At 45.2% G+C, this 23,368-nt stretch overlaps 1 protein-coding gene across 2 annotated transcripts; it reads left to right on the forward strand.

Moving 5' to 3' along the window:
* Positions 1-2,621: 2,621 nt before the first annotated feature.
* On the forward strand, positions 2,622-12,643 carry POLR2D (RNA polymerase II subunit D). 2 transcript variants are annotated; one of them, XM_057551802.1, is made up of 4 exons: positions 2,622-2,742; positions 4,828-5,008; positions 9,929-10,024; positions 11,147-12,643. In XM_057551802.1, exons 1-4 carry the CDS (start codon positions 2,670-2,672, stop codon positions 11,223-11,225), a joined length of 429 nt encoding a protein of 142 aa, XP_057407785.1. In that variant the 5' UTR covers positions 2,622-2,669; the 3' UTR covers positions 11,226-12,643. The 2 variants fall into 2 exon arrangements, with proteins under 2 accessions (XP_057407785.1, XP_057407786.1); XM_057551803.1 differs by lacking the exons at positions 4,828-5,008; positions 9,929-10,024 and having other exon boundaries at positions 2,623-2,742.
* Positions 12,644-23,368: the final 10,725 nt, after the last annotated feature.

A 23,368-nucleotide genomic window follows, 5' to 3' on the forward strand; every position in this document is an offset into this window, starting at 1 on the left:
ACTAAGGTTTGTGAACCCTTTAAAATTTGGATTTTTCTAGAAAGAAGGTTCATAGTTCTCATTAGGTTCTCCAGTGAAACTGACCTTGCCCAGAAAGCTACAACCTGAACTCGGGGGTGGGGGGGATGCTCAAATTTAAGATGTCATTTGGTGAGGTTAATTAACCCAAACAAAGACCCTGGGACGTTGGTGTGGTCTGACCTAAAGGAAAGTTTCTTGCTTTTGGATGGCCCAGAAAGGATGAGGCGTGTTTGGAGAGAATGGCAAGGAATAATTTTTCAAACCTTACAAACATTCATATGCTGATATTGTTAGTCTTTGGTTTAAATTTTTATTTGTAAGGATGTAAAAAATATTTTTTAACATACCCAGTTCTGAAGCCCTTACAACTTGGCCACAGGTATACGCTGTCAGGGTTAGATGATAATTTTGGAAATAGATCACAACAACTGGTTAAACACAGACTTTGGTAATAACTCTGGGGTGTGTGAGAGGAATTCTGTTCCTTCAAGAGCAATTATAGTTCTAGAGATAAGTATACCGTATTTGCAGTTAAACAGCATGGAATTCCATATTGTTTTTTTTTGTTTTTGGTGGTGGTGAAATATACATAACACAAAATTTGCCATTTTAAACTCATTCTGTTGTCTGAAACGTGAACTAAGCCATGTGGTCAGAGATCGGTGGTTCTTGTGAGACTGAGGGTGGAGGAAGTGCTCTAAAGCTGCTTCCAGATCAATCTAGGGTCTGTGACCTTGGCTTGAATATCTGCCTTTGAAAGGCACTCACTGGGCTGGTTGAAGAACTTGACCCTGAGCCAATACAGTACAAAGAACCATAGTAGCTCTTGAGGAGCATAATGACCTCTTTCTCTGTATCCTTCCATATCCCTCATACCCCTTGCCACCTTCTGTCTTTTATGATGGAAAATAAGTCCAGATCTTGCATCAGCTACTCTTAGTGAGCTCCTTTTGGGGACAGCTCTAGGACTGATTCATCTTTTTAACCTCAGGGCTTTGCACTTAAGTATTTATGATGGTTTTCCTGAACGAAAATGTGGACAAACCAACCTATGAAACATCACTATGTATTATTTGTTATTCTCCTTTCTTCTCTCTTCACCTGTTGACTTCTCTCCTGCTGTGTGTGTTGGGTATCCGGCTAGCCCTGGGGGCAGCCCATGTAAGTCCAGTAAGTAGTAGTTGCTCTGTAAAGCCCTGTTGGATGGACAGATGAGAGAAAGAGGCCTACGCTGAGTTCAGGACCATTTCCCACACCCAGCTGCTGCATGTCCCCAGACTCCTCGGGACATCAGTCCACAGCTGTAATGAACTGTGTAGGAAAGCCCTTCAAGGCGGTAGTAAGCTCTAACGATACTATATAACCTGCCATTAATTCACCGGATACATTTCTTCTGGAAATACAGATACAAGGCAAATTAACTTTGTGAAAATTATATCTGTAAATCAAAGGAATACGGGTACATATTCTCGTCTGGTAATATCCTCATTCATTTTCTGTTAACAGAGCTCACATGATACCTAAACGTGGCTCACTCCTGAGCCAAGCAGTGTACTGTGATTATTTCCTTCATTGTACAGCCATTTGTTTTCTCTCAAGCTGGAAACTTTTTCATTTGCTTACTTATCTTTTTTTAAATTTATTTATTTATTTTTGGCTGCATTGGGTCTTCGTTGCTGCCGGCGGGCTTTCTCTAGTTGCAGCGAGCGGGGGCTACTCTTCGTTGCGGGTGTGCAGGCTTCTCGCTGCGGTGGCTTCTCTTCTTGCGGATCATGGGCTCTAGGCACGTGGGCTTCAGTAGTTGAGGCATGCGGGCTTCAGTAGTTGTGGCACGCAGGCTCAGTAGTTGTGGCTCATGGCCTCTAGAGCGCAGGCTCAGTAGTTGTGGCGCACGGGCTTAGTTGCTCCGCGGCATGTGGGATGTTCCCGGACCAGGGATCCCAGGGATTGAACCCGTGTGCCCTGCATTGTCAGGCGGATTCTTAACCACTGCGCCACCAGGAAAGCCCCTGCTTACTTTTCTAAGTATCATCCAAATGTTCCAACAGGCCTCTCAATATCACTAACCACATGTTGAGAAGTATTGGAAAAAATCCACTACAAATCAAACATTTTAAATGCTTAAGGCATTGTAAGAAATTACATTGTATGTTTTCGGAGTCACCTACCCAGCTTCCCATCAACGACAGTTCCTTGGGTCGGTCAGCGCGTTCCTGCATCTCATCTAATCCTTCCCTACGCCCTGGGAAGCTGGTATCCTCATCCACACTTCACCGGTGAGTTAGCTGAGGCTCAGAAAGGCCAAGTGACCAGTCCCTACGACGCGCGGCGAGGGGCGTACTGGAGAAGAGAAGGACGGTTTCTCCGGAAGCGGCCAGCGCAAGACGCTCCTCGGCCCTCCGGGAACCCCCGCGACCCCGCGGTTCTGGCCCGTCGCTGCTTCCTTAAGGGAAGCTCAAGGCTGCTGCAAGTCCCTCGGCCCCACCCGCCCCGTCGGGGTCCCGCCCACCCACAGAGGCCCCGCCCACCCACCGTGGCCCGCCCATCCCCAATGGAGCCCCGCCCCGTCGCCAAGACCACGCCCCTTCCGTGGCCGCGGCTCGGCGCTTCCGCTTCCGGCGGCGTGGGCTGCGGTGCGCGGTAAGACGATGGCGGCTGCTGGCAGTGATCCGCGGGCTGGCGACGTAGAGGAGGACGCCTCACAGCTCATCTTTCCCAAAGGTGCGGCCTCGGGCTGCCGGACTGCCCCCGTGGTCCTGCGTGGTCGCCGCAGGCCTGGGCAGGCGCGGCGAAGGGCAGGGAGGAGGGGGATGCGGGCCGGCAGGGCAAGGTACCGCGGGAGCGGGCCAGCCGGAGTCCACGGCTGCAGCCCCGGAGCCGTCGGCGCCCAACTCCACACCGCCCCTGGGCGGCCTCTTGCTTCTGTTTAAGTAGTTTGTTTTATCCGATAAGCTGCGAAGTGCTGGAGGGATGTGTCAAAGACAAAGCCGGCACTAAAGGGGAAAGGACAGATTTTATTCAGTAATATACTATTGCAGTAAGAAAGAGAGTCAAGCGTGGACTCATCTAAACTTCGATCTGTAGAGGTGACTGGGCATTTTAAAGGGAGAATGAAGGAATAAGGAGGGGAGTGAGCGGGGCCTCAGTAGGGTCGGGGAAGTGAAAAGTTACGAAAAGCGGGAAGCGGGGGGTTGGTCCATTTGAAACCCCTTTGGATTTGTTAACTGGCCGTTAACTCCTACCCTCCCACACCCCTCGCTCTGGGCTGGGAGACAGGGGCCCTGTCTTCAGGTGTTGGCTGGAACAAACAGTAAGTTATTTTGGCAGCCTTCAGTTTTCATAAACAGCCGCTGTAAAGAGCTAGAGTCATCCCAGGGATGCGGCCTGGAGCTATTAGAAATCTTGTTAGTGTTTTAGTGTTTTTAATGCATTTATTTTATTTTTATTTATTTTTGGCTGCGTTGGGTCTTCGTTGCTGCATGTGGGCTTTCTCTAGCTGTGACGAGCGGGGGCTGCTCTTCGTTGCGGTGCGCGGGCTTCTCATTGCGGTGGCTTCTCTTGTTGCGGAGCACGGGCTCTAGGCGCGCGGGCTCCAGTAGTTGTGGCACGTGGGCTCAAGAGCTGTAGCACACGGGCTTAGTTACTCCGCGGCATGTGGGATCTTCCCAGACCAGGGATCGAACCCTTGTCCCCTGCATTGGCAGGCGGATTCTTAACCACTGCGCCACCAGGGAAGCCCTCGTCAAGTTTCTGTGGACCAGAGTTGAGTCCTTGGCGAGAAGAGGGCGCACAGGAATTTGGTCAGGGAGAGAATCTTTGTCAGATGGCTGGGAGTGAAGCACATTTTGCTATCAGAGAACTTCCTCTTTGCAGTGTGATGTGCTTAATTTGTAATTTAAAACCCCCAAATAAGTAGAAAGCTTAGGATTTTAAAGTATCATATCTTATAGGTACTGGAAAACACAAAGTAAGTGGGGGAAACCTTAACAGTACCATCCTTTTTAAAAAAAATGACTATATCCACAGTAAAACGTGAAATTCCACACCTTTTCACCCAGAGGAAACGACTGTAAATAGTTTAGTGCTTATGCTTCCACACTGTGCTCCTTTATAAATATATACTTATACACTTTATTCTTTGCAAAAATAGAATTATGCTATAGAAGTCATACAGCTTTTTAAAAATTTGATGATACATTGTGTAGAACTGTTCTATTCTTTCAAAGGGCTAGGTAGTACTTAATGGTTGTACCATAATACTATTTATCTGTTGATAGACATATAGGTTGCTTCTAGTATTGTATTTTATAGACTCAAGGTGAAATACTTCCTTCCATAGGATAGCTTCATGGAAGTTTTGGGCATAATGGAAATATATGTTTGTTTTCTTTTTTGTGGTGTAATAACTAAGAGGAAGATGGTTTTCTTAATTTCATGATAAATTAAACCAGTTTTTCATATTTAGATTTTGTCTAGGTACTTTTTATTCAGGTTTTTGTTTGTTTTTTAAATACTGTACAGTTAGAAATTCCCTGGCAGTCCAGTGGTTAGGACTCCGCACTCTCACTGCCGGGGGCCCCGAGTTCAATCCCTGGTTGGGGAACTAAGAGCCCGCAAGCCATGCAGCATGGCAAAATAAAACAAAACAAAACAAAAAACCTGAAAAGTACTGTACAGTTGTGGGATATGAAGCCTCTGGATTTCTGCAGGGACAGAGACTTGCTGATAGTCTCAAAGGCAAAAGGAGCGTTTAGACTGACTTTTGGAGGAATATTTTCAGCTGACATTTATGCTTCTCACAAATAGAGTTTGAAACAGCTGAGACACTTCTAAATTCAGAAGTTCATATGCTTCTGGAGCATCGAAAGCAACAAAATGAGAGTGCAGAGGATGAACAGGAACTTTCTGAGGTCTTCATGAAAACTTTAAACTACACAGCCCGTTTCAGTCGTTTCAAAAACAGAGAGACCATTGCCAGTGTACGTAGGTGAGTGCTGAAAGAAAGTTTTATTAATCCAAACTGTTAGACATCTGCATGTAGAATGCTGTCGCCACCTCCCTGCTCCTCCCCACCACCCCGTGGGCATCATCTGTACGATTAATGTAAGTAAAATAATGTCTTTGTCAAAATTTTGAAATAGCTTATATGGTCAAAATCTTCCTTGGCCACCTTTTGCTGTACCCCAAATCCAAGTTACCTCCCTGCAAAGTGACTACTGTCAGAAGTTTGTTGTTAGCCCTCCAGAGCTTGTTCCATACATTGGCATACACACCATAAACACACAGCATTGTTTTATTTTGCTTTTTTTCTTTTTTTTAATAAAGTGGGCTTATTTATTTATTATTTCCCTGCTATGTCCTAGAGATCTTGCTATGTTAATAAATATAAATCAGGAGCATTCTTTCTGGATCTTTGCTTTACCATTCAAAAGGTGACCGGCTTTTAGCATTTTTTCCTAAGGCATTGCTTCTCAAATTGGTTGGATGTGCTCTGGGAAACAGTGAGGTGCTGTGGTACATAGGAGGCCCCAGGGAAAACAAGAGCTGTTTTCGCATTTCTTTGATTTCTTCGAAGATGAACATTATCTCATGTGAATTAGATAATGATTTGAAGTTCTGATATAATTTGAGCCACTAGAGAAGTCCATTTTTATAAACTGGGTGTCATCAGTGTTACTTGGTGGTATGGTTTAAAACATTTCTGCGTTAAAGCAAACAGATACCAGTATATTGTGAAGTAAAACAAATAATATATATGAACTCTTTTTTCTAATACTTTAGTTGTATTTATTTATTTTTATTATTATTTATTTTGGCTGCACCACGCGGCATGCGAGATATTAGTTTCCTGACCAGGGATCAATCGAACCCGTGCCCTCTGCATTGGGAGCTCGGAGTCTTAACCATTGGACCACCAGGGAAGTCCCTGAATTCTTGAAATAAATCATGAGACTCAAATCCTTGCAGTTGCAGAAAGTCATTTGTGCCTCTGCCCCTGAGTTGGTTGTGGGTACTTGTTTGCTCTACTCTGGTGAAATATTTGAGAAGTACTGTCCTAAGGAAAAGCAAGTGGACAAAAAGATGCATATGTGCACATATTCTTCAGAGAGCTGTTAATAATAGTCACAGTTTAAAAAAAACTAAATATTCAACAGTAATTAAATAAATTGTGCTAAATCCATTTGATGGACTACTATATTGTCACTGAAAATTATGATAGAAAATGAAATTGAAGGATGTTCACATAATTTAGGTGTGCAGAAAATGAAGTGATAAAGCTGTGTATGAAGTATAGCCTGTTCTGAAAAGTGTGGGTGTATGCATGGGGAAAAGATTACATACAAAACTGCAAAGTGTTGAACCAAAAAGATGACTTGAACAAATGAAGGTGGACTTAAACATTCACGAATAAGAGGTATTAATACTGTAAAAATGTCATTTCTCCTCAAATTAATGTATACATTTAGTGCCATCCTAAATCCTCAAGGTAATTGATATACATTCTCAAATATGCTCGGAACTTTGTAAGTAGGATTTTGGATGACAGTGCATTCATTGTTATACCACCTTGAACATCTGTAATTTGTTTTGTGGCTGTTACTGTCATCCCACTGATAAAGCATAATTTGCCATATACTTCAGTTAAGATGAGGTGGTAATAGGTCATCATAAATAAACATACAGTGGCTGAGGCAAGCCACCGGTCACCTGAATCCTGCCGGTGAGCAGCACAGGCTACCTAAGTGGCGCCAAGAAAATATATCCTCTGCTGTGAAAAATAAATAATAATAAGTTAATTAACGAATGCCCCCCCCAAGATCTTAAATTTGTAAGAATGGTCAGAAAAACTTTTTTTTTTTTAATAAATATATTTATTTATTTTCGACTGTGTTGGGTCTTTGTTGCCGTGCGCGGGCTTTCTCTAGTCGTGGCAAGCGAGGGCTACTCTTTGTTGCGGTGCGCGGGCTTCTCATTGCGGTGGCTTCTCTTGTTGCCGCGTGTGGGCTCTAGGCGCGTGAGCTCAGTAGTTGTGGCTCTTGGGCTCTAGGCACGCGGGCTCAGTAGTTGTGGCGCACGGGCTCAGTAGTTATGGCTCACGGGCGTAGTTGCTCCGTGGCATGTGGGATCCTCCCGGACCAGGGCTCAAACCCGTGTCCCCTGCATCGGCAGGCGGATTCTTAACCACTGCGCCACCAGGGAAGCCCCAGAAAAACTTCTAAAAAGAAAAAGGAAGGGGAGTTTGCCCTACAAGCTGTTAAAGTACATTAAAAAGCGACAGTAATGAAAATAGTGATACTTTGGCATGAGAATAGATAGATGATTGGAGCAGAATAGAAAATTCAGGAACAGATACAAATCCAAATCTATTATGTTTTATATGAGTCCAGTATATGGGAAAGATGGCGCTGTAAGTTACTGGGAAGATACTTTTAAATGAAGTTGTAACTCTGTATACCTTATACCAAAATAATTTCTGAAGGAATTAAGGATTTAAATATAAACTATGCTGCATAGAAGTGCTCTGTGATAACTTGGGTGAATATACAGGTTTGGGTGGTTAGCAGGACTTTAAATGAGGGGAAGCTTGATGGACTGTAGCTGACTGTAAGCTTTGCAAGGCGAGGACTTGAGCATATTCATCATTGTGGGCACTAAATAATGTTTAGTTGAGTAAGTAAATGAATGTACGTAAATGTCTTTAAATAAAGTGCCATAAGTAAAATCTAAGTATGAATAAACTGGGAAAAGGATTGATATCCTTAATGTTAAGAGCTCTAACAAGTAATTAAGAGATGACACCCAGTTTATAAAAATGGATTTATTAGTCTCTAATGGCTTGATTTATATCAGAACTTGAAATGACTATCTAATTCAAATGAAATAATGTTCATCTTCAAGGAAATCAAAGAAATGCTAAAATAGCTAAGTAGGTTTAAAAAGAATGGGAAACCTGGGACTTCCCTGGTGGTCCAGTGTTAAAGAATCCGCCTTCCAATGCAGGGGACGCGGGTTCGACCCCTGGTCAGGGAACTAAGATCCCACATGCCACGGGGCAGCTAAGCCCGTGCGGCACAACTACTGAGCCTGCACGCCGCAACTACTGAGCCCATGTGCCTCAACTAGAGAGAAGCCCGCGTGTTGCAAACTACAGAGCCCATGTGCCCTGGAGCCTGCGCGCCACAGCTAGAGAGAGAAAAACCAGCATGCCACAGCTAGAGAGAAGCCCACGTGCTGCAACGAGAGCCCACGTGCCACAACGAAAGACGCTGCCACGAAGATCCTGCGTGCTGCAACGAAGACCTGACGCGGCCAAAAAAAAATAAAGAATGGGAAACCTAGTGTAAGAAGTAGGGGAAACAGGCACCATCTTTTATTGCTGGTGGAAGTGTAGTGTATATTGGTAAAGCCCTTTTAGGGCACTGTCTCTCAGAAAGAAGCCATCCAGTTGTATCATATCCTTTGACTGAATAATTCTGCTTCCAGGAATTTATCTTTAAAGCACCCAGTAATCAATCAAGTGCACAAAGAAGCATACATTTACAGTGATGTTTAGAATGCATCATTTTAAATGATGAATAATTGGAAACAACAGAAATGTTCAACAGCAGGAAATCTGATGTATAAATTTATGGTACAACCTTTCAGTGCAGCGCCATGTTCAAGGTAGAGTTATGTGTGTACTAATATGGAAAACAGCTTCTGTATTGTTGAGTGAAAACAGGCCAGCTACAGAATAACATTTGTTATAATTCCTTTTGGGGTTTGGTTTGTTTTGTTTGTTTATTTGTTTTTAATTATGTAAAGGGGGGTGGACTCTCCACAAAAATGTTAGCACTGGTTATTTCTGGGTAGAATTTCAGGTTATTTTCCCATGTTGGGGTTTTGTGGGGGGGGGGTTTTGGTATTTATAAATGAGCAGGTGTTCATTTTACAACAAATCCCTCCGTATAATACATACACTACATTATGAACCTCTGCCTGTGTAACTAAGTTTACAGTATTTTCTTTACAAAATGAAAATAGCTTTATTAGGTGACGAAAAGTTACAAAACAGAATGAGTGAGTTTGTATTCTAAAACATAGAAAGCCGTTTGGAATGGCATACTAAGATGGTAACATTGATTTTGTTTAGGTAGTGACTTTCATTTTTCTGTCTTTATTTTCTCAATTTTGTACAATAACTAATAGGCTTGTAATCGAGTGGTAAGGACAGAAAATGTTTGTTTCTGAACAGATAATTAAGGTCCTCTCTGAAACCGGATTTACCATGGACGACCTCTGTTTTAAGAAGTCGATGTAAAAAAAAAAAAAAAAAGTCGATGTGTGAGAACCCAGGATATGATTTGTATTGATGTTCTTTTTTACAGTTTGAACTAGAAGTACATTTAAAGTAAGATGCAGTTTATACATAGATTTGTACAAAGTAAGACATGCTTGTATTTGTTTATTTTTTAGATACATTTAAAAGGGAATTTTCTTCAAGTCAAAATGCCTGGTAGATTGGGGACATCTGACATCATGTGTTTGACATAAAATTAATAACAAAGGAAGCAAAGAACAGTGGTAGGAAGAGCAGAGAGCAACAGAATAAACTCTTGGGGGAAAGGTCGTGTAGTCCTCGAGGCGGATAGCAGTTTCTCAGAAGTTACCATCGCAGGCATTCTCTGCAGTGGTGTGCTCGCCTTGCTTTCACTGTCTCTGCCTGGTTTCGTTGTAGCTTCCTGTTCTCCAGCAAGAGGAACAGGAAGTGATTTGAAAGTGGGATTTTGCAGCAAACTTAACCATAATGGGAAGATTGCAAGTGCTTTATTTTTCCTCTTCCTTGCTAGCTACGTTTGATGCCCTTTTTCCTATTCATCCTTGTTTGATTTTGTTTGTTTGTCTTGATTTTCTTCCCTGTGATCAGCTTGCTGCTCCAGAAGAAGCTTCATAAGTTTGAGTTGGCCTGTTTAGCCAACCTTTGTCCAGAGACTGCTGAGGAGTCCAAGGCTCTGATCCCAAGGTTAGGACTGGTCGTGAAAAGCTCTCTGTGTATTGGATAAATTGTTACAAGTAGAATTACTGTGTCTAAAAGCTGTGTGCATTTAAAATCTAGATAGATATCACCAACGTTGAATGAGTGCCTTTGTAATGAGATTGGTGGTTTTATAGCACACCGATTGTTGGCAAAAATGTGAAACAGCTGAAACTCTGGTACACTGATGATAGGAGTGCCAATTAGTACGGTCACTTTGGAGAGCAGTTTGGCTACATCCAGTAAAGCTAAAGATGAATATACCCCATGACCCCAAAATTCATTCCTGGGTACGTGTCCTAAAAGCAACGCATACGTAGTTTAAAAGAAGACATGTATTCCCATGTTTATTGCTGCATTGTTAGTGACAGCAGAAACTGGACAACAGTGAAGACTGGAGAAATAAATCATCGTATGAGCATACAGTGTTTATTATGTAGCAGTGAAAAACTAGTGAACCAGGACAACGTGGAGTAATGTCAACAAGCGCCACATTGAACTTTGCGTGACAAAATTGCAGGATACATACAGTACAGTGCCATTTCTTACAGTTTAAAACCAGCACTGCACATTGCTTGTCGACACATTTACATGTACTATAGTAAATATTCATATAAAAGTGCATGTAGGGATGATGAATACCGAATTTAGGATAATGGTTACTTCTGGGGAAGGAAGAGAGGGAATTGGAATAGGGGAGCACACCCAGAGCCATTGATTTGTGTCTGTCATATTTATTAAAGAATCCAGGAGGGAGGGACTTCCCTGGTGGTCCAGTGGTTAGGACTCTGAGCTTCCACTGCAGGGGGCCCGGGTTCAATCCCTGGTCGGGGAACTGAGATCTTGCAGGCCACACAGTGTGGTGAAAAAAAAAAGGGAATCAAATGGGGATAACTGTTAAAATTAGCTTATTTTCTATACCTTTTATATGTTTGAAATACTTCATAATGTTTTTTAAAGGAAAGAAATGAGTTGCAATGTACAGGTGTCGGCGTTTAGGGGTAAGCGGGGAGGTGGGCCGGTGGAGCTCCGAGATTAGCAGGCGCGAAAGAAGAGGGCGGGGGACATTCAGGCGCTGCAGCCTCACTGCTTTTGGTTTCCTCCCTGTAGCCTGGAGGGGCGGTTTGAAGACGAGGAGCTGCAGCAGATTCTCGATGACATCCAGACCAAGCGCAGCTTTCAGTACTGATCTCCAGGCGCCCCTGCTGCTGGGGGGGCCACGCCACACACCCGCGCGGCGCCGCTGGCCCAGCATCCAGGGCTGCCGTGCACGGAAAGTCCGTTGCACGAGACACCTGGGCTCCCTTTGGACAGAGCGACCCAGTGCTTGGTCTTGGTTTAGGTTGCTGTTTCCGGCTCGACTGTGGGACGCCGCTGACCCGCGTAACCTTGGCGAGGCCTAGCCGCGGCTGCCCGCGCTTGCCTCTGGGGAGTGTGAGGCGGGGCCACGTGCGTCTCGGCCACGCCGCTGGCCGCCTCACGTCACGGTCTTTGGCCCTGGTGTTATTTTTGATTCCTAATATTTCATGTTTTAATTTCAGTGTGTTCGTTGTTTTTGAAGCTATACTAGAACATGTAAAACTGGTATGGGAAACAGTCTCACCTAAATGCAAAAGGAGCAATTAAACGAGACCTGTATCGTTGTTTGAGATTCTTAAAGAGAGGATGGGGCTTCCCTGGTGGCGCAGTGGTTGGGAATCCGCCTGCCAATGCAGGGGACACAGGTTCGAGCCCTGGTCTGGGAGGATCCCACATGCCGCGGAGCAACTGGGCCCGTGAGCCACAACTACTGAGCCTGCGCGTCTGGAGCCTGTGCTCCGCAACAAGAGAGGCCGCGATAGTGAGAGGCCCGCGCACCGCGATGAAGAGTGGCCCCCGCTCGCCGCAACTAGAGAAAGCCCTCGCATGAACCGAAGACCCAACACAGCCATAAATAAATAAAAATTTAAAAAAAAAAAAAAAAAAGGATGATAGCGCCTTGGTGTCATTGTGCGTAGCCCAGGAGACAGGGAAGAGGCTGCCGCGGAGAGCAGTTACACGTGCGGGTGACTGCTGAGCGCTGTGGGGCACACCGCCGTGAGATGGACAAGTTCTGGGCCTTTCTTCCTGAATTGCTGCGCAGCATAGGTTTGGAGTAAGTGCTCTTTAAGCACTTACTTTGTCACTCCCAAATTCAGATTTTTCCTTCCTGGGCCACATGTGAAGGAGTGAGCACTTCACCGTGTCCTCATATGGGGCATCGGGTCCAAACCTCTGCCCTCCTGCTTAGCAGCAGGTGTTCTGCGATGGAGGAGACGTGGAAGGAGGGAGCCTGCCACTTCCCGAGCCACTACAGTGGCGTCACTCCATCTGAGGCTAGTTGCGGAGAAAACGCTTTAATTACTAAACACTGTGGCTCTGAATTTTCTGAAGGGAAATATGCCTGTTTTCTTCACAGTTTGGGGATTTTTCTTTGAGGCACTTGTTGGCTCCAAGTCAATTCATGGTCCAGAGAAAAGGCTGGGGAAAGAACAAAGTTGGCTTTAAAAGTCAAGGTCGTTTTATGTCAGCTGCTGACAAAGGCAAAAATAAAATTTCTTTAATAAAGTCTTTCAGTTTCTGAAATGACATGGTTTCTGAGTCCCCAATATTCTTGATCATTATTTGAAGGAAATGTCATTCATACCTCAATTAAAGAAGTATTTGAGGAAATAATCTTTTCATCCTTGGGCAACTTTACTTCTTTGAGACTCAGTGTTCTCAATTGTAAAATGTAGATAATAGTTTCTATTCCACAGATGTTGAAGATTGAATGAGAAAATTATTAAAAAGAGCCTACTGGTGTCTGACATACACTATACCTCAGTAAATGTTAGCTGTTATTAGTCAGCTTGCTTTGTAGAAATTAGTGCAGGGGGGACTTCCCTGGCGGTCCAGTAGTTAGGACTCTGCGCCTTCACTGCCGAGGGCCCTAGTTCGATTCCTGGTCAAGGAACTAAGATCCCACAAGCCATGTGGCACAGCCCCAAAAAAAAAAAAAAAAAAGAAAAGAAAAATGAAATTAGTGCAAGGAATTGGTAGCATACCCACTGCTACTGGTATCAGACTATGAAAACAAACCCAACTGCCTACTCAAAGTCTGCAGAATTATCTTTTAAGAGAGTCAGTTCCATGGTTGGCACCAGTTAATGGAACAAAAAGAACAGGCCTGGACGGCAGACCCGAGCTGTAATCCAGGCACGTGTGCTGGGTGGCAGGAGCAGGGCGGTGCTGCCATCTCCACGGGGTGCCCGCCTGTGAGCCACCTGGGAGTAGTAAACTGTGTAAAGTGTCTGGCATATAGTTAGGCACTAATAAATGGCAGGTAGTAAGGCAACTAGAAGCAGTTTAAAACAACTCACGCCGGGGGATCACACGTAAAAGCAGCCTCATGCCATGTTACAGACTCTAAGCCTGGTCTGCCTTCTGCTGGTCAGGGTTCTGTCTAGCCCTGGACAGCAGCTCGCTGCGCAGTGAACAGGAGGCCCTGCAAAACCTTTAATCATCTGTGAAACATCGTGAGACTCACTGCACTGTTTGCAAAAGCAGAATTCAAAACCAAGATGTCATGTTGTCAAAGCCTCACTTCACCAGAAAGCTAAATTAACCAGAAAAGCTTTTCTGAAAGCTCTCATCATCTTGGTTTTATAAAAATGTATTAAACTTGAGTCTTGTAAAACAGCATTACTGGATGGGGCTGGAGCACAAGCCCTTCTTATTAAAAATTATTGTTTTCAGCTTATTTCTAAAACCATTGAAGCCTACACAAAGACTTCTGTGCGAATAATCATTGCAGCATTATTCATAATAGCCGAAAGCTGGAAACAATTCCCATGTCCACCAGTTAGTGATTTGATCAACAAAGTCTGATACAGCCATACAGTGGAATACTTTTTAGCAATGAAAAGGAATGAACTGAAAAAACAAACACCCGAAGCACTGAAGCCCACAGGATATGCCAGTGGGGTGACATTTTTTCAATTTTTTATTGTGAAAAATTTTAAGCACAGAAAAGCTGAAAGATTAGTGCATTGGTCATACCTATGTTTTTCACCTGCATTTAACAGATAATGTTTATCATATTTGCTTTACTGTATTTTTCTAGGAAGCATGTGAAAGCAGACAGCATGACACTTCATTGAAAATTTAAGCATGCATTTTAAAAATACACTTTCCTCTGTTAAGTACAACTGTTGCACTTAGGAATATTGACAAGAATTTCCTGATAACTTAATATTCAGTTCCAACTTCTCCTGAGGAGGGTTCTGGGCCAGTAGTCAGTCCCAGTGTTGGTATAATTTAGTATATAAAATCAATCGTCATAGAGGATCTAAACTGACACTTAGGAGAAATATTGAAGAAATACACGTGGCTACTGCCCTCAAGTTGCTGGACGAAAATACCCGTTTGCAACCCCTGGGTGAAAAGAGGGCCTAGCCAGAGTTCAGGCCCTAAACAGTGATCGGTAATGTGTCTGCCTGTGGCTCTCCGTGCCTGGTCCTTCAGCAGCAGCAGGAGGGCAGTTTGGGACTAAACAGGCAGAAAGTGTGAGTGGCGACAGCAGGGTGAAGGCAGGTCTGTCGACTGGAATCATGTTCAGACTTGGGTTCTGTGCGCCTCGCTCCCTTTGCGTGGCTCCCAGGGGGTGCTGAGTAGTGAGTGTTGAGTAAATACACTGCCCCCGTTTGCCGAAGGTCGACTCGGAGTGCAGGGAGAACGAGAATGTGCCTGAAATAATACAGTTGGAGGAGAGGGCTTTGTGAGACGGCGGGGAGGTGGGGAAGCAGCCCAGAAGACACCTGGGGATTTTGGAAGACAAGGCAAAGCTGCCCAGCAGAACTTCCTGCAAGGTAGGAATATTCCATATCTGCACTGTCCAGTGCGGTGGCTGCCTGCCACAGGTGGCCCTGGAGCACTTGAGGCTGGTGTCACTGGATTGAGGAACTGAGCTTCAGTAGACAGCAACACAAAGATTTGGTCACATAGGCTACTTTCCATTCAGTCAACTTTCTAGCTGTCTCAGTTGGGATAGAGGCATTTACAGAACCGGCTGTGCTTGAGCCTTCTTTGCAAGCAGCTTTTATTTATGCATGTATGCATGCTTCGCCGGGTCTTAGTTACAGCATGTGGACTCTTCGTTGCAGCTTGCGGGATCTAGTTCCCTGACCAGGGATCGAACCCAAGCCGCCTGCACTGGGAGTCTTAACCACCGGACCACCAGGGGAGTCCCATGAACCTTAAATTTTATTTAAGTTTTAAATTTAAAAATTTAGATAGTCACATGTAGCTAGTGGCTACTGTAGTGGGCAACACAGCTCTTAGCTCCCAACACACATGTCCTGCAAACCACTGAGAGCGTTACAGCAAGATTGACTGCTCACAGGAGCAGCAGTAATAATGGGAGACCATCAATCCAAATTGGGTCCCCAGAGTTCAGAAGTCTAAAGATGTATATCACTTTCTATGCATCACAGAGTCCAATTTTTGTGTATAATACAAATTCTCTTTAAAAATCTGCGTCTTTAGTACTCATGCTCATGGACAAAATTATGAAGGCTGTTTTAAGGAAACATTTGGGAATAGTGAAAAGATGAATGCCTCATCTTGTGGTGAGAACCTCTTTCCTAATTAATTCTGCCTTTTCAGTAGGCTGATAACTTGTACGTTGAATTTAAAAAAAAAAACTCCAAGGTTTATTACCTTTTAAGCCTTCTGATATATTTTGTAATTCTACTAATAAATATGGTCCAGGCACAGGATACTCCTGGATTCACAGACTGATGTCCTTTTAAATTCAAACTAACCTCTATCTCCTGAGCCATATCAACACCAGCCCATGGCTGCATGTGTCCTAAATACATTCCCCTTGTTAATAGGGAACTTAACAGTTCTCCATATTCAAAGGCAATTGAAATTAGAAGATATTTGACAAGCAATACTTTCTAAACTTAATGATAGAAGAAATAAAAAAGACGAAAGACTTGATTACATAAAAATTTTAAATTGTGTAAAATCACTAAGAAGGCAGTTGAGAGACAATTTATAGCAGAGAAGACGAGCAAAGGGTGAAGATGTTTATAAAGAGATTTTAAAAATAAATTTTAAAATCTTAGGACCCCAATTTCAAAAAGGACAAAGCATACAGACAAGTTACATCCAATTACCAAATTAATAGGGAAATGTTCACCCTAATTAGTTTTCAAAGGTATCTCAAATGAGGTGATGTTTTTCTCATTAAAAATGTACAAAAGGGGCTTCCCTGGTGGCACAGTGGTTAAGAATCCACCTGCCAATGCAGGGGACACGGCTTCGAGCCCTGATCGGGGAAGATCCCACATGCCGCGGAGCAACTATGCCCGTGCGCCACAACTACTGAGCCCGCGAGCCACAACTACTGAAGCCCGTGCTCCGCAACAAGAGAAGCCACCTCTCACCGCAACTAGAGAAAGCCTGTGTGCAGCAACAAAGACCCAATGCAGCCAAAAATAAATAAATAAAATAAATTTATAAGAAAAAAATGTACAAAAGAATGCCCTCAATTTACATGTAGTGAGCAACTTCTTTGTGTCAGTTGCTACTCTGTACACATGAGGATACAGAGACAAGAAAGAATGCCAGCTTTCAGAGTGCTGCCTCAGTGGGACAAATAAAAACATACTTTGTGTTTAAAGTCTTTACAGTTCTGAGTAATACAAGGACCACAAAATCAGGACTTCCCTGGTGGTGCAGTGGTTAAGAATCCGCCTGCCAATGCAGGGAACATGAGTTCGCTCCCTGGTCCGGGAAGATCCCACATGCTGCGGAGCAACTAAGCCCGTGCACCAGAACTACTGAGCCTGTGCTCTAGAGCCCGTGAGCCACAACTACTGAGCCTGGGTGCTGCAACTACTGAAGGCTGAGCGCCTAGAGCTCATGCTCCGCAACAAGAGAAGCCACCGCAATGAGAAGCTGCGCACCACGACGAAGAGCAGCCCCTGCTCGCCGCAACTAGAGAAAGCCCGCGCACAGCAACCAAGACCCAACGCAGCCAAAAATAAAAATAAATAAAAATTTAAAAATAAAGGACCAACAAAATCACCCCTGAGCACACACTCCCACCTCTCTTTATGCTGTTTTTTTTTTTTTTTTTTTTTGTCCAGGACTTTAGTTTGACTCTGATTTTAATTACCCCCAACACACACACACACACACACACACACACAATGTTTTACAGTCAATGCAGAGATTTATCCATATTTTTACCAACTTATTTGCTCATTGTTGCATCTATGCATCTTCCCTTCCTCCTGGGTTCAGTTTTCTTTTTCACAAAGATGTTCCTTTGGTAGTTCTTTGAATATGAGTACGAGAGTAAACATTCTCAGCCTTTCTTTGGCCAAATATGTCCTTCACCCTGATTTTGAGTAGTAGTTGTAGAATTCCATATTCTTTAAATATTCATTAACTTTCCAGAGTACTTTGAGGATGCTATTTGTTGCTGGTAAGATTTCTGACAGTCTTAACGTTCCTGTGTAAATAATCTGTTGTTTCTAATTGCTTTCATGATTTCCTTCTTGTTTTTTGTGTTTTATAATTTCACTACAAGGTGTCTAGGAATAGATTCAGTTTTATTTACTCTCTTTGGGAATTGTGTTGCTTCTGCCTGTGGATTCATGTCCTCTGTGGTTTGGGGCAGTTCTTAGTTGTTGCCACTTTAACTGCACCTTCTTTTCCATGCTCCCTCCTCTCTCCCTCTTGATTTTTTTTTTTTTTTTTTTTTTGGCTGTGCTGTGCAGCTTTTGGGATCTTGGTTCCTCAACCAGGGATCCAACCCTGGGGCACTGGACTGCCAGGGAATTACCCACAGAGGTTTTTTTTAACAGCTTTTTTGAAGTATAATTTACATACCATTAAAGTTCACTCATTTAAAGTTTACAAATTAATGGTCTTTAGTATATTCACAGAACTGTGAAGCCATCACAACAGTCTAAGTGTAGAACATTTCATCATTTCAAAGAGAAACTTGTACCATTATCAGTCACTTCCCCTCCCCTATTCCCACCCTCCCCAGCCCTGTCCACTGATTCTTATTTGACTATAGTTTTCTATTTCATGTATTTCAACTCGTTTCCAAATCAGCGTATTCTTTTTTCCATAGTGTCTTGTTCTTTCATCATGGTTTCTATTTCTTCTTTCATAACTTAAGACATATTTAATTTATATTCTCTTTCAGACTGGTTATCTCAAGTTCTTGTTCTCCATTTGTTTTGTAATTATTTTGATCTTTAATGGGGATTGCTTTTACTATGGAAATGTGCCTGCGTTTGTTTGTAGGAGTGTTTCTTTTTTTTTTTTTTTTTTTTTTTTTATACTCTTTATAGCTACTTTATTTATTTATTTATTATTTTTATTTTTGGCTGTGTTGGGTCTTCGGTTCGTGCGAGGGCTTTCTCTGGTTACGGCAAGTGGGGGCCACTCTTCATCGCGGTGCGGGGACCGCTCTTCATCGCGGTGCGCGGGCCTTTCACCATCGCGGCCCCTCCCGTTGCGGGGCACAGGCTCCAGACGCGCAGGCTCAGTAGTTGTGGCTCACGGGCCCAGCTGCTCCGTGGCATGTGGGATCTTCCCAGACCAGGGCTCGAACCCGTGTCCCCTGCATTAGCAGGCAGATTCTCAACCACTGCGCCACCAGGGAAGCCCTGTAGGAGTGTTTCTAACAGAGGGGTCTGCACTGCTCCCAGGCCTGTAGTATCAATAGCCTGGGAATATTTCTTCCAATAATTTCTCAGCTTAGGGATTCCTACAACATGGAACGTGTAGTGTAACTCTGATTTCAAACCCATATGTGGCACAGGTTTCAGGGTTTGATTCCTCAGATGAGACATTTTTTTTAACCTGGAGCCATGAATAATGACAAGCATTCTTGGCTTCCTGGGTGTCTGGGCAGAACCTATCTTTTACTGAAGTGACAGCCTTTCAAGTTCCTGGCTTTATGGAGGGGGCCCAGCCCCCTGGAGCCTGAAGCCTCTAGCTAATCAGACCTCATGCCACCTCTCTGACCCCAGCCAAGGTTGCTGTCGCGTCACTTGGAACGTCACTCTGGCTTTCAGTTCCCAATTTTTGTTTTAATTAATTAATTAATTTATTTTTGGTTGCATTGGGTCTTTGTTGCTGTGCGCGTGGGCTTTCTCTAGTTGCGGCGAGCGGGGGCTACTCTTCATTGTAGCGCGTGGGCTTCTCATTGCGGTGGCTTCTCTTGTTGTGGAGCACGGGCTGTAGGCGCACGCGCTTCAGTAGTTGTGGCACACAGGCTCAGTAGTTGTGGCTCGTGGGCTCTAGAGCACAGGCTCAGTAGTTGTGGTGCACGGGCTTAGTTGCTCTGCGGCATGTGGGATCTTCCCGGACCAGGGATCGAACCCGTGTCCCCTGCATTGGCAGGCGGATTCTTAACCACTGCGCCACCAGGGAAGTCCCCTCCCAATTTTTTTCTTACCCCTGGAGATTTCCCTTGCTTTCCTGGAAGCTCACTTGTACTTTTTTTTTTTTTTTTTGGTAGTGGTGGTGATGACAGGCATATTCTATCCAGACAGCAGGCAGGCATGTGAACACAAACATGAGATAATTTAATATCCCACCCGTCCTTCCACAGCTCAGCCACAGTGAACTTCTTGAGGGTCCAGACACCAACCAGCGTTGCGTCTCTTGAGCAGCACGTGCTGCTCCCTCTGTTTAGAATGTCCTTCCCCTCTGGTCCACTTGACAGATGGTGTCTTGTCCTTCCACAGTCGGCTTAGCCTTCCTCTCCTCTACCAAAACTCCCTTACACTCCCTGCACATTTAGCTGCTGCTTATGTTTCACTTGATCTCAGCTACATTCCACGTGGCCTTCATTAGTTGGGTAAATATACACTGAACATCTATTAGCTCTCAGACACCGTTCCAGGTTCCAAGGATACAGAGATGAGCAAGGCTAACGAGATCCTTTTAGGAAGCTCCCAGTCTAGTAAGGGGAGGTGATGAAGTAAACAAGATCATTTCCAGTAGTGATGAACACATGAAGAAAAGGAAACGGGTAACAACTGACTGACCAGGATGACGACTTCAGGTTGGTTGGTCAGAGGATTCTCTAAGGCGCCTGAAAGGTGAGTGAGACACACAGCCCTGTGAGAACGTGTCGGGCAGAAAGAATACAAAGCGGAATGGCCCTGAGGTGGGGAGGAGCTCGGGAGAAACGGAAAATGGGGTACGCCCCGGCAGGGGCGGTGCGTGGCTGTATAGAGCAGGGGGAGGAGGCTGCATGAAGAGAAACAGCTGTGGAGAGGGAGCTGGCGGGGTAGGGAGGCGTCAAGACAGGCTCTTTCTGAGCTGGAAGATCCTTGTGCATGTTTGTTGATGGGAAGGATCCAGGGGCTGAGATTTGCTCCCTGGATGGAGCACTCAGGAGCAAAGCCCACGAGGAAGAGAGAGGAAACGGTCCCGGTGGCTAAGCCGCGAGGAGGGGTAGGCGCAGAGATGGTTCACCTGCTTTAATAAGAAAGAAGGCGGACTTCCCTGGTGGCGCAGTGGTTAAGAACCCGCCTGCCCATGCAGGGCGCACGGGTTCGAGCCCTGGTCCAGGAAGTTCCCACATGCCGCAGAGCAACTAAGCCCGTGCGCCACAACTACTGAGCCCACGTGCCACAACTACTGAAGCCTGTGCGCCTAGAGCCTGTGCTCCACAACAAGAGAAGCCACCGCCATGAGAAGCCTGCACACTGCAACGAGGAGTAGCCCCTGCTCACCGCGACTAGAGAAAAGTCTGTGTGCAGCAACGAAGACCCAACACAGCCAAAAATAAATAAATAAATTTATTAAAAAAAAAAAAAAAGAAAGAAAGAAAGAAGGCAGAGCACGGGGACCCAGAGGGCAGCGCTGTAGGCTCCTCGACTTGGTTCTGCCAAGACAAGTGTCTCTGGGGTTCCTTTCAATACAGGTATCAGTGTGACTAGCGGGCCTCACTCTGCTTTATCCACAGTGTGTGTTCGTGTCAGCACGTATCCATGTCTCCAAGCTTTATACGGAACATTTCATGAACTTGACAGTGCTAGTGCAATGAACAGGTGATTTACCAGAGAGAGAGGTTTGAGAGAAGACAAGGTATGAAATAGTCATTTTGGAGAGTGGCAGGTTGAAGAACCAGGGGGATGAATGTAGTCAGTCGTCTTGAAAGCCCTAAGGCTGTCCATGCAAAGCTACTACAAGTGCTAGAAACCCAACCAAAGTACAAAAAGGGGGACTTCTTAATAGGGTAATGGCTTCATTGAAATGAAATTGAACTTCCAAGCCTCAGGAAGAGCAGGAACACAGATGCCATGAGTCTCCTCTTGGTCTCTGCTTGTTTCTTTCTTTTCTTTTCTTTTTTTTAATATTCATTTATTCGGCTGCGCCGGGTCTTAGCTGCAGCATGCGAACACTCAGTTTCAGCATGTGGGATCTAGTTCTCTGACCAGGGATCAAACTTGGGCCCCTGCATTGGGAACGTGAAGTCTTAGCCACTGGACCACCAGGGAAGTCCCTCTGCCTTTTTTTTTTTTTTTTTTTAATATAAACTTATTTATTTATTTTTGGCTGCATTGGGTCTTCGTTGCTGTGCGCAGGCTTTCTCTAGTTGCGGCGAGCGGGGCTACGCTTCATTGTGGTGCGCGGGCTTCTCATTGCGGTGGCCTCTCTTGTTGTGCAGCACGGGTTCTAGGTGCACAGGCTTCAGTAGTTGTGACACATGGGCTCAGTAGTTGTGGCTCGCGGGCTCTACAGTGCAGGCTCAGTAGTTGTGGTGCATGGGCTTAATTGCTCCGCAGCATGTGGGATCATCCCCGACCAGGGCTCGAACCCATGTCCCCTTCATTGGCAGGCGGATTCTTAACCCTTGCACCACCAGGGAAGTCTCCCTCTGCTTGTTTCTTTATATCAACTCTGCTCTCTTGTTCCTGCCTACCTTCTTCCATATAGCAAAGGACAGGCTTCTAACTGCTCATGGGTTTCATTATCTTGACCTTCTGCCACCCAGGAGGGGTTGGGATCAGGCTCTGTTTGGACCCAGACTCAGAAATCCCAGGGAAGGGCTTTGCATAACCTGCTTTGTGTCTGGTGCCCACCCTGGAGGTGGTCATGGAGACAGGAATCTATAAAAACACTGCAGGGGCTTCCCTGGTGGCGCAGTGGTTAAGAATCCGCCTGCAAATGCAGGGGACACAGGTTTCATCCCTGGTCGGGGATGATCCCACATGCTGCGGAGCAACTGAGCCCGTGCGCCACAACTACTGAAGCCCGCGTGTGCACCTAGAGCCTGTGCTCCGCAACAAGACAAGCCACCACAGTGAGAAGCCCTCGCACCGCAACGAAGAGTAGCCCCCGCTCGCCACAGCTAGAGAAAGCCTGCGCGCAGCAACGAAGACCCAACGCAGCCAAAAATAAATTAGTAAATAAATAAATTTATTTTTTAAAAAAACAACATTGCAGCTCCGCAAGGAGCTACATGGTTGCAGGGGGCAGGCAGGTGGAGGTGGTATTCACAGATGAGGGGAGACATTCCTGGCCAGTTATTTAAACAAAAGCATCCCCCCAAACTGATCAAGTGTGCCAGAAAATGTTCATACCCTGACCTGTGACTCCATTTCTGAAAATTATCTTGTATACCAAATATCTCGGGCACCGTCAGGAGGGAGGGCGGGCGGCACTAGTGAGCGCGGGCCCAGAGGGCAGAAGTCAGCGCTGGAGACGGGCTTTTAGTGGTGGAGAGAGGAAATTGAGTCCAGCAGGGAATTCTGCAGCTGTAGTGGGAGGATGCCGGTACTTAAAGGCTTCTGGTGGGGACACTGAGGCCCGACTGGTGATGTCACTTGCCAAGGTCCCACAGCTAGCTCCAGGGAGCAGCGTGAAGGCCAGGGGGCCAATGGTCGCAGGGACTATGGCCACTTCCGAGTGGATCCAGTTCTTTAAGGAAGCCGGCTTTCCCCCGGGACCTGCTGTCAATTACGCTGTGATGTCTGTGGACAATAGGATCCAGAAGAGCATGCTGCTGCATGTCAACAAGGAAGTCATGAATGAGCTGGCTGTGACTGTGGTGGGCGACATCACTGCCATCCTCAAGCGTGCCGAGGCGGCGCACGGCCAGGATGTGTGCAAAGCTGCCACTGAGCCGGTGCCCCGCAGTCCCAGCTCGTCCCAGGCGAGATTCGCCGAGGTGCCTCTAGTGATGCTTTTCCATCATAGGTTATTACAAGATACTGAGTATAGTTCGCTGTGCTGTACAGTGGGTCCTTGTTGGTTATCTACTCCATATTTGGTGGTGTGTAT

The sequence above is a fragment of the Balaenoptera acutorostrata genome, chromosome 8 (assembly GCF_949987535.1).
Source record: "Balaenoptera acutorostrata chromosome 8, mBalAcu1.1, whole genome shotgun sequence".
Taxonomy (NCBI): Eukaryota; Metazoa; Chordata; class Mammalia; order Artiodactyla; family Balaenopteridae; genus Balaenoptera; species Balaenoptera acutorostrata.

Coding starts and splice junctions, on each gene's coding strand:
- POLR2D (XM_057551802.1), top strand. CDS start 2,670: ATGGCGGCTGCTGGCAGTGATCCGCGGGCTGGCGACGTAGAGGAGGAC. Junction 5,009..9,928: donor ACCATTGCCAGTGTACGTAG/GTGAGTGCTGAA, acceptor CCCTGTGATCAG/CTTGCTGCTCCAGAAGAAGC. Junction 10,025..11,146: donor TCCAAGGCTCTGATCCCAAG/GTTAGGACTGGT, acceptor TCCTCCCTGTAG/CCTGGAGGGGCGGTTTGAAG.